Below are 15,242 nucleotides of genomic sequence, written 5' to 3' on the forward strand. Positions count from 1 at the left end.
ATTCACAGCTGACGTTCCAGGTAAACTTGGATGCCCATATTTACTAGTTCTGCTGTTCATATTATTATTATTATTTTATTATCTTATAATATTATAAAATTATTATTATTATTAGAATATTACTATCATTCTTACGTAATTGTTATTGTTGTTCTTATTAGAATATTATTATTATTGTGATATTATTATTATTATTATTATTATTATTATATTTTTTGTTATTATTATTCTTATTAGTGTTATATTGTTGTCCTAGGCCTTCCCGAACCAGTACCTGCACTTGAGCCAGCTGGAGTGCTCAGCCCGCCCTTAGAGTCATCTCGGCCGGAGGTGGCTGTGGAAAAGGGAAAGGATGGGACGGTGTAGACCATCCTTCAGTCAACTGAACGTCCAGGGAGAAGGCAGAGCCAAAATGTTCTGACTGAAGCTGCCGGTCCCACCGCGCACGCGAAGCGCAACATCGAAGATGCGCTCACTGCCTTTCTGTGTTTGTTTGACGATGGCATGTTGAAACACATCAGGGACTGCACTGTGGCTGAGGCACATCAGCACCGTGGTGACAGCTCATGGGACCTGACAGTGGCTGAACTGAAAGCCTTCATAGCTCTGTTATATATCCGTGGAGCACAGGGTGCGAAGAACATGGATTTGGGGAGCCTTTGGTCGGAGAAATGGGGTTTCCCGTTTTTCAAAGAAACCATAGCCAGAAATCGCTTCAGGGAGATAATGAGATTTCTGTGGTTCGATAAAAAAGAAACCCGACGTGTGCGTCTGCAGGATGACAGGTTTGCCCTGGTATCGGCCACTTGGAACAAGTTTATTCAGAACAGCATAGCCTGTTACAAGCCCGGTGCCGACATAACCATAGATGAGCAGCTGTTCCCCACCAAGGCCCGGTGCAGATTTCTTCAGTACATGGGGAATAAGCCTGATAAATTTGGCATCAAATTTTGGCTGGCTGCTGATGTCCGTTCGAAATACATGCTGAACGGGGCTCCGTTTCTGGGTAAAGAAGAGGCACGGAGCAGAGGTCAGCTCGTGGGAGAGAGTGTGGTGCTGAAACTGGCGGAGCCATTCTTGGGTAAGGGAAGAAATATTACCACGGATAATTTCTTCACTTCACTGAAACTGGCCACCGCCTTACAGGCCAAGAAGACCAGCCTGGTTGGCACTATGGGAAAAAGTAAGCGCGAGTTGCCCCCCTCCGCAAAAGAGCAAGCGGAGTTGTATAACACAAAAGTGCTAAAATGTGCGGATGCGACGCTCACGATATACCAGGGAAAGCCGAGGAAGAATGTGTGCATTTTGAGCTCCGTGCACACAAGCGTGGGGATCACCGATGGGCCGAAAGCAAAGCCGGAGTCTGTGACCTATTACAACAACACCAAGTATGGGGTGGATGTCCTAGATCAGATGGCACGGGCATACTCTGTGAAAGGCGGTACGCGTAGATGGCCAGTGGCTGTATTTTACAACATCCTCGACCTTGCTGGAATCAATGCCCACATCCTCTTCAAGGAGTGCACCAGCAGCAAAATTGCCCGGAGGAAGTTCCTGCTGCGACTGGCAGAGGAGCTGAGAGCGGAGTTCATGGAGGGAAAAAGGGCAGCATCGCAGTCGACACAAGGTCCCAACCAAAAAAATCAACCCCCGCAACTGACACCAAAACGGAGACAGTGCCAGGTGCGGAGAATCTGCAAACAAAATAAAACGCACGACACCTGCTGCAAATGCCACAAACCCGTGTGTGGAAATTGTGCGAGAAGAACAGAAGTAACTTGTGTTGACTGTGAATCTTAAATAGCCGAGCACGATATAGATTTATTTAATATAGAATTTGTAGCATAATTGTTTTATGGTTCCAAACTTCCTTCGTGACTCTTTTTAACTTTAGAGCTGCTTGTTTCCAGCTTATGTTCTGTGTTATAATGTATCATAAATGTTGTAACATTTTTTTTTTCATAATCAAATAGATCATTTTAAATGTTATTTTGTTGTTCTGAGTTATGTAAAATAAATACAGAGAAATACTGAATATGCAATAATTACATTTTCCTATGAAATGATGCGAATATTTCAAAATTTATAATTATCATTTTTAACTAAATAAAAAATGTAAATGTTGGTGTTATTTGTTTTTTTAAAAGATATCCTAACACAGTTAATACATTAATCTCTCATTTGGACAATTTATTTAGAGATTATAGCGTTTATAATATAGCGGTCAAAATGACCGCTCACGGCTGTTCTAGTAGTTTTGGAATTCTGGCTCTTCTAGTGTTAAGAGCGTGCATATCATGAATGCTGGGTCTTGTTTGTTTTCTGACAATCTACTGAACCTACTGGTAACTTGTTTGCCACGTAGCAATAAAAAATATACTAAAAACCTTGATTATTCTGGTTAGTCACATTGTACTGCTATTATTTTGAACAATACTGTATATATATATATATATATATATATATATATATATATATATATAACTCACACTGACCTAAAGGATTATTGAACAGGAAATTGAAATTGAAATTGAACAGGAACAACTGTTCAATTTCTCAATGCAATCATCTAATTAACCAATCGCATGGCAGTTGCTTCAATGCATTTAGGGGTGAATCTCCTGAACTCCAAACTGAATGTCAGAATGGGAAAGAAAGGTGATTTAAGCAAAATTGAAAATAACCACTCGTTCCAACCGAGGGATGCAGCAAAGCATTTGTGAAGCCACAACATGCACAACCTTGAGGTGGATGGGCTACAACAGCAGAAGACCCCACCACTCATCTCCATTACAAATAGGAAAAAGAGGCTACAATTTGCACGAGCTCACCAAAATTGGACAGTTGAAGACTGGAAAAATGTTGTCTGGTCTGATGAGTCTCGATTTCTGTTGAGACATTCAGATGGTAGAGTCAGAATTTGGCGTAAACAGAATGAGAACATGGATCCATCATGCCTTGTTACCACTGTGCAGGCTGGTGTTGGTGGTGTAATGGTGTGGGGGGTGATTTCTTGGTACGCTTTAGGCCCCTTAGTGCCAATTGGGCATCGTTTAAATGCCATGGCCCACCTGAGCATTGTTTCTGACCATGTCCATCCCTTAATGACCACCATGTACCCATCCTCTGATGGCTACTTCCAGCAGGATAATGCACCATGTCACAAAGCTCGAATCATTTCAAATTGGTTTCTTGAACATGACAATGAGTTCACTGTACTAAAATGAGCCCACAGTCAACAGATATCATCCCAATAGAGCATCTTTGGGATGTGGTGGAACGGGAGCTTCGTGCCCTGGATGTGCATCCCACAAATCTCCATCAACTGCAAGACGCTATCCTATCAATATGGGCCAACATTTCTAAAGAATGCTTTCAGCGCCTTGTTGAAACAATGCTGTGGTGTATTTTGCCGGTTCTCCGAAGAATCGAACTCGGTCAGGGATTTTTCTCTCAGAAGAAAAGACTTTATTTTAAGCAAAACAAAGCCGAGAGCTCGTTGCAAGGAGTTCTTATGAAATGCTAGGTTGCATCTCATTATATACCCTATACAGGGCGTTTCCAAATAGTCAAACTTTTCCTTATGCTTGCGATTTTGATCCCTCCCTAGGGAGGAGGGCCCCTACTTGTTTTTGTATAACGAAAGGCCGTTTCCGGCCATATGTTTTTCCTCAGTTTTGTACATTCCAGGGTGTAGGCAACTTTCTCTCCATTACCTATAGGATTATAATGGAAAAACAACTAGCAACAAAAATGGCTTGATTCACATTGATTAAAATCTTACTAATAAAAATCTTCCACATATTCTCCCCTTTGAGACTTAATAAGTCTCACATTTGATTATTTTTATCCAGAGTGCTACTCCATAATCCAGTCATATTATTTACACTACCTAGTGACTAAATAAGTCACATTGTATTATCACCAGTGACTAGATTATGAAATTCCACTCTGAGGGATTACTGGACCAAACATCTCTCTCCTAATTTGACATGGAGTGAGTAAAAGATCCAGTCTCCCTAACCCCTCTTTAATAGTAGACATTGTTAAAAGCATGAATGTGCAATTGGTTCAGCATTTGCCTGGTTATCACAGTTTTGTATAAAAGGCGTAAAAATGCATACACATACAAATACAAATCACATCACACATTGAATATCACAAGATTATAAGAGTTGATCTTCAGCTTAGATACCTTATGTATCAATTTCCCATTATCTTGATATCTTTGAATTTAATTTGCTTAGCTGTGGCTTTGACTAGTGACCTCAATATAGGAAGTACACAGTAAAATAGTAAATATCCTGTCAATAATGCAATTCCTAAAAACTTTCCCTATTTAATTATAAACTATGCTCCACATGCTCCTAACTGTAAATCAAACCAGTCTTACATTTTATTATCTTTTCCAACATTTTCTTTATCTATCATTCTTAGCCTTTTCAATTTGATCAGTTCTTCATTAAATGCTCCCTTCTATAAATACAGCATTTTCCCCAAACATAACACATACTTTTCCTTCTTCAATTCACAACTCTTGAGCTTTTCTATTTTGCTCCTTTCATTCTATTTGTTGCATCAAATTGCTCTATTTTCCCTTCAAATCTTCCTACATCCATATGTGGCGGGAAGTTAATTGGGCAAACTGTAACTCAGCTGACTACGCCACCCTGTTAACAGGGAACATTATTGTAAATCAATCACCTACTAAAAGCACACAGGAATGTGGTTTCCAAAGACAGAGGCAAGAGACGTGGATACCAAAAATACAAAATGTTTATTTCAACAATAAATATGAATATTAATCTTAAAAAAGTCACTATGGACGGAAGTAGAGGAGGCATACAAAACAAAAGGAAACCGAGGCTTACCTAAGGCAGGTAGGCTAGCTTAATGAGTATGTGGCTACTATATTGCCAGAAGCATAACACCAAGTGCACAATTCGCACCACACACACACACACACACACACACGGTAAGGTCAAGCGTGAACACACTGCACTCTTTGACAGAGTCCCACCACCGCACACAAGGGCCAACTAGCAGTCTGCCTGAAGCCTCGGTTCCTATAACAAAAGACACAGTTAATCAAATTTAATTCTCAAAGAAAGATCAAAGAAATAATAACAATAATAAAAATACTTAGCAGTTGAATGAAATACAATGAAACAAATAAAGACTTAAACCAACCAAATCAAAACACCTGGGAAGTTGTAAAGAATTAACTCAGCTGGAGGTGAATACTCACCCCAGTTTCATGGCCAGGTGCCAATTAAATGAAAACAAACTAAACAAAACAACAAATCATAAATCAGGCACTTACATAACCAAAGTAAAACAACAAAAATGTAATATAACAATGAATAAGAATGAAATAAATAAATTCAAAAAAAGACAAACTGAAACAAATTACAACTTTCACAATCCAATAGGCAGAACGCAGAAAAGTTGATCAAATGGAGAGGACCAATACCCGCGCCAACTCACGCCTCTGCGTTAGATTGCAAAAACAGACATGAACTAAACATAAACAAAGCAGCAGCATCAAAATACGTTGCCCCACAGGCTGCACTGAATGAATCCTCCTTAAAACTATTCCACCTAAAAAGGATTAAGTAGAGCATTGATTCGTCGCACCAAACACCTCAAATATCAACAGGGATGGTTACACATACCTTTTTATCGTAGCTATGATCACACGTCCAGCCGCACACGCAAACAGACATCAAACCGGCAAGAAGGGGTGGAAATGCAGCGGAAGTGCATTTAAAAGCAGTCGCCAAGCAACATGAGATGGTTATATGTCGGAAACTATGATTCAAAATAATGCTGGTTACCACAAGCGCACCACTGATTTGCATTCGCTAGCAAGCACATACCTGCAAGACAGGAAGCGTCTAAGTCAGGAAGGGGCGGGCCTCGAGCAATGACGCACAAGAGGTGAGCACAACACGGTGCATTAAAAGTCCCCTTTTATATAACCGTGAATGTGTATGATTGGACAACTGATGAAACAAATTTAAAGAGGAGACACCCAAGTTCGTCCCACTACATTCTACCCCCCCACTGATGGATCGTCGCCCCGACGGTCCTACTACTAGGGTCAGGATTACCTAATCCCATGGCCTAAAAATGCCTGGCACCATGCCATGCATTTGTTGCTGGGAGCCCTCACCTGTCCCACCTACTGAACGGGGAAGATGGTGTAGATTTGAATGTTGGCCCGCATTTGCACGGCTTGTCCTGCGTAAATCACCCTCATCTACCCTAACAAGGGCTTCAGGCTGTGGCTCCGGCAACATACCTATATCCCTAGCTGGAACCTGTGATCCTGGCCAGTTAGCAGGAGCTGGTCCCATAACACTCACCCTTTCCTGTGGACCATGTTCCACCCCAGATGCTGGACCACCAAGTCTTAATTCAACATCAACTCGATCCCGTCCTTGGACCAAAGCTAATAAATCTACCTCATCCTCTTCCTCAGCTAACGAGGATGGGTCCATAACTGGGTCAGGTAAAGGACTATCATGGTTAGTACCAACTGTTTCCTTACGGACTCTTCTCTTTAAAAGTGAACGATGCACGTTCCTTACCTTGGTCAGGTCATCTACAGGCGCAATGGTGTACACTACACCACCCTCCTTGGGTGCCCTTGTCACTTGATAGACCACTGGGCTCCACAGGTCCTGGATTTTATGGCGGCCCCTTACCCCATAATCACGGAGGTACACCAGTTGACCCTCCACCAGTGGTTCATCTCGGACGTGCTGATCATGATTGGCCTTGCGCCTATCAGCCATGACCTGCAACCGTTCCCGTGCACCTGCAAAGGCCACCTGGAGCCTCGTTTGATGTTCCAAGACCCAGTCATTCACACTACCCTCTCTTAGCTGTAGTTCTCTCCCCAACAAAAAATCTATGGGCAATCGTGGCTCCTGACCAAACATCAAGAAGTGTGGCGATTCCCCTGTGGTCTGATGAGGGGTGCTATTATAACTGAACACTACCTGGGGAAGACACGCTACCCAGTCTCGTTTCCTGAACACTGGCAGAGTACGCAACAGATTGTGTAACGTGCGGTTAAAGCGTTCACACTGGCCGTTGCCAGCCGGGTGATAAGGGGTAGTACGAGACTTCACCACACCATAAAGCTCACATAACTGACGTATCAACAAAGACTCAAAATTTCGTCCCTGATCCGAGTGGAGACGGCCCGGAACACCGAACCTGTAAAACCATTCGGTCACCAGGGTTTGTGCCACAGTCTCCGCTCGCTGATCCCTCGTTGGAACAGCAAGGGTATACTTGCTGAAAACATCAGTCATCACCAAAACATTTTCGGTGCCAGAGCTTGTGGGTTCTAACACTGTGAAGTCCACTGCCAAGATGTCATTTGGCCTAGATGACATTAACCGCCCCATAAAAGTCTGAGCCAATGGCTGGGTGTCCTTGGCTGCCTGGCACCGGTCACACTCTTGACACCAGCTTGCCACATCCGAGGACAAACCCGGCCAATAACACCTCTGTTGCACTAACTCCATGGTGCGCTCTCTGCCCTGGTGTCCATGTTGTTGATGCAACTGTCTTAACACCTCTGGTCTCAAGGCAGCAGGCAAAACCAATTGTAACATCTCTTCCTTACCATTAGGGCAGTAAACCCGACGATACAGCATACCATCTAACTCCCTCAACCGATCCCACTGGCGGAGCAAGGTTAAGGCCGCCTTAGTCATTTGGCGCCGCTCATCCGGCCCTGGGCGATTTCCTTGTCTCCAAAATCGCAGCACTTCCCAAATAACTGGGTCCGCTACCTGCAAAGAACGCAACTCACCAGCAGAATAACCAGGCAGTGTAGAGACCATACACTGGGTCACTATGCCCACAGAATCTACCCCAGTTAATGACCGCAAAGACTCAGGAATTACAGTGCCTGGGGTCAAACCATCCAACCCACCAGGTTCCAGAAGATCCCTTCTGGACAGCGCATCAGCATTCCGATTACTCTTACCAGATCGATACTTGATCTCGAAATCGAAAGCCGCCAGCTGAGAAGCCCAACGCTGCTCAGTCGCCCCCAACTTTGCAGAGGTCAGATGGCTAAGGGGATTATTATCCGTGAATACCACACACTTGTTACCCAACAGATATTCACGGAATTTCTCCGTCATGGCCCACTTGAGCGCAACAAACTCCAACTTCATAGAGCTATAATTTGACATGTTGCGCTCAGTGGGCCTTAAACTACGGCTGGCATATGCCACTGGTCTTACCTTACCTTCAGTTTTCTGGGAAAGGACTGCCCCTAAACCTTGATAACTAGCGTCCACCTCCAAAATAAAAGGTTTAGAGAAATCCGCATACGCGAGTACTGGGGCGGTAGTTAGTTTCTCCTTTAACGCCTCAAAGCTCACCTGACAGTTTTCACTCCAGGCACTAACAAAACTCCTACCTTTCTGCTTACCCTTTACACCAGCAAATTCCCCCACCAGTTTATGCAGCGGGGCAGCCAACTTGGCAAACCCTTCCACAAACCGCCGATAGTAGCTGGAAAAACCCAGAAAGGATCTCAACTCTGCAATGCTAGAGGGACGAGGCCACTGGGCCACAGCCTCGATCTTACTAGGGTCGGTTGCCACACCCCTGGAAGAGATAACATGACCCAAATATTTCACCTCTTGCTGAAGGAAGGCACACTTCTCTAGCCTAGCCTTTAACTCTTCCCGTTCTAGGCGGCTTAACACAACCTCTAACCTCTCCAAGTGTTGAGTGATCGAGGTGGAGAACACCACAATATCGTCTAGATATAAAAGTAAGGACTGACACTGTTGGTCCCCGAATACCCTCTCCATAAGTCGCTGGAAGGTAGAGGGGGCATTGCACAACCCAAAGGGCATACGATTCCATTCAAACAGGCCAAATGGGGTGCAAAAAGCGGTCTTCGGCTTATCCCCCTCTGTGACAGGGACCTGGTTATAACCACTAGCTAAATCCATAGTGGAAAACCAACAGGCCCCTGTCAACGCATCCAGCGACTCCTCAATCCGAGGCAAAGGAAATGCATCCTTTCTAGTCTTGGCGTTTAACTGGCGGTAGTCAACGCATAAGCGTAGACTACCATCCTTTTTTTTTACCAAGACGATTGGGGAGGCATATGGGCTGCAACTTTCCCTAATTACCTGAGACTCCAACAGCTGATTGATGTGGGCTCGAACAACCTCATACTCAGAGGGAGGCACCCGGCGATGTCGCTGACGCACAGGGATGTCATCTAAGAGTGGGATGTCATGAGATATAAGACTTGTACATCCCAAATCACCGTCATGTTCAGAAAATACCGTCTGATATTTTGTAAGCAAGGCCCTCACCTTTCCCTGTTCCAGTTCTGGTAATGCAGTCAGATCTACTTTTGCAATCTGCTCTAAAACGGGGGCACTAACTGCTAGAGTGGCTTGAGAGTACACATTTGCTGTAGTGGATCTAACTTCAGTGACACCTGCTGGCAAACTAACAACATTCACTCTAACCAGGGTACCCAATACTCTGCGTGGATAAAGGAGGACATCAAACGTGCCTATGTTGACCACTGGCACATAAACTGAGCCTCCAATCACTCGCACCAAGGCGGGGGATGCCAACAACCCTTCAGGTAACCCAGACTCAATGGGCTCGAACAGTACTGTACTACCTAACAACTGTTCTGCACAGGTTGCTGCAACCAACTTAATAGTACCACCTGTGACACGACATGCCCGAGGACCGCGCACCCTTACCTTAGTCATACACTCAACGAGAGATTGTTCGCTACCTTGATGGCAGTGTTGTAAGGCTTGAAAAACTGAAAGTGGCGCACTAGAAACCGGAGGAAAATCAAACAAAGAGGGGCCATGCTGTCCAAAGAGCTCCTGGTAGCATCGCCCAAGTACATTCATCCCCAACACACCAGGGACTTGAGAGCGCAAGCCACCAGGAGGATCCCTGACCACCAGCACCCCACATCGCGGAACTATCCTACCACAGAGCTCAATATCCAATTCCATATAACCGATATATGGGATTGAGAGCCCATTTGCAGCCCTTAGCTGCAACCAGGAACATGACTTCAAGCGCTCATGACCCCATGGCTCAAAGTGTTGAATAAAACAACTTTTCCGTAATAGTTGATACCATTGAACCGGTGTCAATTAAACAAGGGACTAACACGCCACCAATTGAAACATTCAGATGCGGGCAAGGAGACATTAAATTTGGAACTGAACTAGATTTCTTACCGTCTGAGTCAGTCATTTTCCCAGCCGAGCTGTGACTCTTCAGCACGGCGGGAATTAGTTTTCCGACACATTAGCTTGCGACTGCACACCTCCACTGGCTTGATCAACACGAGAACGTAATGGTGACCGGGGCATGACACGTTCCCCCTCGCATTCCCGTGCAAAATGGCCTGGTTTTTGACAACGCCTACAGATAATGGGCCCACTACGAAAAGGCTGGGTACGAGGACGATGGGGGCCTTGCAGACGGGCCATATTCTGGGTAAGCTGATTTAATTGCTCCTGTTGTAACTTTAACATTTCTCTAAGCTCCCCCATTTCAGACTTCTCAGACGAGCTACAACGGCCCTGGACTTCATACTGAAACCCGTGCGCCAAAGGGACAGAAAGGCTTCGACCCCTTGCTCCGCCCGGCATTCCCTCCCGCTCCCAACGAATAGCTTCGCCACGCACCTCCAAGAGTGTAGAATCGGGCTGTTGACGAACCAATTGTTTCAATTCACGGCGAAGAGAAGCGTCGCAAACATATTCGACGAACTGGTCCCTTAATAAAATCTCTGCATTTGGCATGGCATTTGGGGACTTCTGCCTCACTTTCTCTAAGAGGCTCATTAAGGCCAATGAGAACTCCAGCAAGGTCTCGCCTTCCTGTTGCCTCCTAGAGAAAAAGGCTTCCTGCAGGGCAACATAAGACTGGGAGCATCCATATAGCTCTTGCAAAATGGAAAAAATTCTCTCTGGGTCTCCACGCTCAATAACAGGGCGATGTCTAACCTCCTCACGTGCGTTCCCTCCTAAATGATCAAATAGGAAAAATGCCTGGTCTGCCACTGACAAATGACGAGTTCTTATACAAGCTTTTGCTTCCTCGATCCATTCATTGATGCCAATACCCGATCTACCATCGAATATTGGACATTTTCTATCCCTTGGAATAAACACAAGGCGTTCGGTTAACGTGGCACTAGCACTAACGGTTTGATCAGTAGGTGGCACTACAGATTCTCGAGAGGGGCCAGCTATAGGACTAGATGGAGCAGCATGACTCTGCTCCTGACGCAATTTCTCATTATCCGCCCTTAATTGGGCAACAAGATCCCTTAATTCCTGCAATTCCGCTTCCATTTGTTTAAGGGAAACTTACCAAACAAAAAGCTATGGGAACCCACTGCTGGGACACTCCAAGTCCACTGAAATGACACTGCTGCTTTGTTCCACACACTCTAAACACACAAAAAAAGAAAAAAAAAAAAAAAAAAAAAACACAATACAAGAAATCACCAACTAATCCATCCACAAATCACAGCTAAACATTTAGCCAAATAACAATAAGCATCCACGTCTCAGCCCAACAAGAGAAACGACCCTGCCGACTACGCCAAAATGTGGCGGGAAGTTAATTGGGCAAACTGTAACTCAGCTGACTACGCCACCCTGTTAACAGGGAACATTATTGTAAATCAATCACCTACTAAAAGCACACAGGAATGTGGTTTCCAAAGACAGAGGCAAGAGACGTGGATACCAAAAATACAAAATGTTTATTTCAACAATAAATATGAATATTAATCTTAAAAAAGTCACTATGGACGGAAGTAGAGGAGGCATACAAAACAAAAGGAAACCGAGGCTTACCTAAGGCAGGTAGGCTAGCTTAATGAGTATGTGGCTACTATATTGCCAGAAGCATAACACCAAGTGCACAATTCGCACCACACACACACACACACACACACGGTAAGGTCAAGCGTGAACACACTGCACTCTTTGACAGAGTCCCACCACCGCACACAAGGGCCAACTAGCAGTCTGCCTGAAGCCTCGGTTCCTATAACAAAAGACACAGTTAATCAAATTTAATTCTCAAAGAAAGATCAAAGAAATAATAACAATAATAAAAATACTTAGCAGTTGAATGAAATACAATGAAACAAATAAAGACTTAAACCAACCAAATCAAAACACCTGGGAAGTTGTAAAGAATTAACTCAGCTGGAGGTGAATACTCACCCCAGTTTCATGGCCAGGTGCCAATTAAATGAAAACAAACTAAACAAAACAACAAATCATAAATCAGGCACTTACATAACCAAAGTAAAACAACAAAAATGTAATATAACAATGAATAAGAATGAAATAAATTCAAAAAAAGACAAACTGAAACAAATTACAACTTTCACAATCCAATAGGCAGAACGCAGAAAAGTTGATCAAATGGAGAGGACCAATACCCGCGCCAACTCACGCCTCTGCGTTAGATTGCAAAAACAGACATGAACTAAACATAAACAAAGCAGCAGCATCAAAATACGTTGCCCCACAGGCTGCACTGAATGAATCCTCCTTAAAACTATTCCACCTAAAAAGGATTAAGTAGAGCATTGATTCGTCGCACCAAACACCTCAAATATCAACAGGGATGGTTACACATACCTTTTTATCGTAGCTATGATCACACGTCCAGCCGCACACGCAAACAGACATCAAACCGGCAAGAAGGGGTGGAAATGCAGCGGAAGTGCATTTAAAAGCAGTCGCCAAGCAACATGAGATGGTTATATGTCGGAAACTATGATTCAAAATAATGCTGGTTACCACAAGCGCACCACTGATTTGCATTCGCTAGCAAGCACATACCTGCAAGACAGGAAGCGTCTAAGTCAGGAAGGGGCGGGCCTCGAGCAATGACGCACAAGAGGTGAGCACAACACGGTGCATTAAAAGTCCCCTTTTATATAACCGTGAATGTGTATGATTGGACAACTGATGAAACAAATTTAAAGAGGAGACACCCAAGTTCGTCCCACTACACATATTTCCCTTCTCATAACCTTCAAATTCTTCATCTACCATTACTTAACATTCTCTTTTCACTTTTTCTTTTCTATTTGTTGGCTCATATCTGCACCCAAGTATTTTGATCTCAGTAGCAGTCCCATCATTTTCTCATTCCATCTTCACCAGGGAGACTCTTTGCGAGTCGTTGCAATGGTCTTTCCCTCGTTGGCAAGGGTGGGTCGTTACTAGCACGCCCTTCATCCCTCACTTCATGCTGTGTGGAGTTGTTGAAGCTGGTTGGATTATTTTAAGGTTAGAGATGTGAACTCAGGTGTCACTCTGTAACAATTTTGCTGATTAATGCTAGGCTCTCTCTTGAGATCATAACTGCGCCCTCACTGGTTCTCTTTGATGGAGCGAAGCATTCCTTGGTCTTACTGGAACTGCTGTCACCTGTAAATGGAAAACTTAAGAGTTTTTTGTTAGTGTTATCAAGCATGCTAATTTGTTCATCTTGCCAGTCGTCCTTCTTGGTGTGACCTGTGGAAATGTAATGTGGGTTGAGGGCTGTCCTGGCCCCTTTTTGAGTTTTCACAATTTCAGTGCTGTCTTTACTATTTTTTAATTCCTTTCAATTTTATTCTCAACAATTTGCTTATTTAGTTATCTTTTTATTTTGTAAACTGAGTTCCACTATATCACTGGATAATTTATCTAAGCCTATCTTGCTCAGTAGCATAGGTCTTTTGCCCTGGAAAACACTCAACCCACTGTATTTATTTTAACAGTCAGAAAGACAATATTTCATCCTTTTGACACAATCAGCTCCATCATGATATGCTGAAAAGAAAGTTAGATGTGGGGTGGACAGAGCAAGCTTGCTTTGCTCTGCCTTCCCATGTTATACGGTGCCATGTGTGGCACTGTTTTTCTTTCTGCCACAACAAAGACCTTGGTACTGACCAGGAAAATTAACCAAATTCATCCATGGTCATTATTTTACTAGGCATAAATTTGCCCTGTGGGCCCACATTCAAATTTGTATACAGCTGTTTGGGCAAATTGATTGAATTGCCTCAGTGTCTCGTCAGACACTCTCTTTCATGCCATACAACACCATTATTCATACTTTTTCACACACTTTCACTCCCCTTTTTTTTTTTTGCCAAACTTTTCTTTTCTTTCTTTCCTTCCTTTTTTCAAAATCTCATAGATGAATGTGTTTAGAATATTAGGCCTAGGCATTGGGCATTTGAGAGAGCCAATTATCATTTCTCAAATGTCATGTGTTTGTCTAATTTAAAGTTTAGTCAAATACTTTTTTGTTTTTGCTCATGAGCGACTCTGAGAAGAGGATTGGAGATCTCTGCATAATCTAGGATCCATGGCCATCAACATTTCCATTTTGTTATCCCCAGTGATGACAGTATATGTGATTTCATGATTTTGGATCTCTGGAATAATTTTTTATTCAATATTATTTTATTCAGTTTTACCTTAGAAAATTACCTTAAAACAAAATGGAGTGACCAATATTTCTATTTTTTCAACCATATATATTTTTCCTATTGTTCATCAGGATACCCTTTTTTATTTATTAATTTATTATCTTCTTTCCCAAAGAGCTCAGCATTGTTGTCAAGTATTCAGTTGTGCATTTTCCCCTAGTTGTTTAATGAAACTGTCTTACTATGCCAAATCCAGCTCCACGTTTATCTGATTGGTGAGTCAAGTACTCACTTCTGTCTGTCAAAGTTATTATTTTTTCTTTAAGACATGAGGCTGGACTGGTACCTATTGAAAAGCAGATTGAGAGAGTTAGTTAAAACACAGAATTTAAAGAAATGCTGTGAGACCAGTGAATAATCAAGATTAAAACATAGTAAATAAGATAATTAAATAAAGTAATTAACATTTGAAGCAGTCTCTATGTGTTCATTGAATATGCAGGACCTGTGCACTGAAGGGATGGAAGTCCTTCTGGTGACATCATCAGTCTGGGCTGTTGTACTGGGTCATCAGTCTGTGATGGCACTCAAAGACCTGATGTTGTGGTGTACGGTCTCCGTTGTTTTTCTGCTTCTTCTCAGTCTGGCTTCTGGTTGCTTTCTGCCAGAGTTTTGCATTTCATAATGTTCTTTTCACCCTCAGGAAAAGTCTCAAGTGAAAGATTCACCTTTTCCTGCTTTGATTCAG

At 43.2% G+C, this 15,242-nt stretch overlaps 1 protein-coding gene across 1 annotated transcript; it reads left to right on the forward strand.

The window, feature by feature from the left end:
- Positions 1-504: 504 nt before the first annotated feature.
- LOC113047734 (uncharacterized) lies at positions 505-2,023 on the forward strand. Its single transcript, XM_026209019.1, has one exon. The coding sequence runs from the start codon at positions 505-507 to the stop codon at positions 1,798-1,800; it is 1,296 nt and encodes a 431-aa protein (XP_026064804.1). The 3' UTR covers positions 1,801-2,023.
- The last annotated feature ends 13,219 nt before the right edge of the window (positions 2,024-15,242 follow it).

This window comes from Carassius auratus, chromosome 29 (genome assembly GCF_003368295.1).
Source record: "Carassius auratus strain Wakin chromosome 29, ASM336829v1, whole genome shotgun sequence".
NCBI lineage: Eukaryota > Metazoa > Chordata > Actinopteri > Cypriniformes > Cyprinidae > Carassius > Carassius auratus.

What these genes read in the sequence shown, in the direction of transcription:
- LOC113047734 (XM_026209019.1), top strand. Translation starts at nt 505, where the DNA reads ATGTTGAAACACATCAGGGACTGCACTGTGGCTGAGGCACATCAGCAC.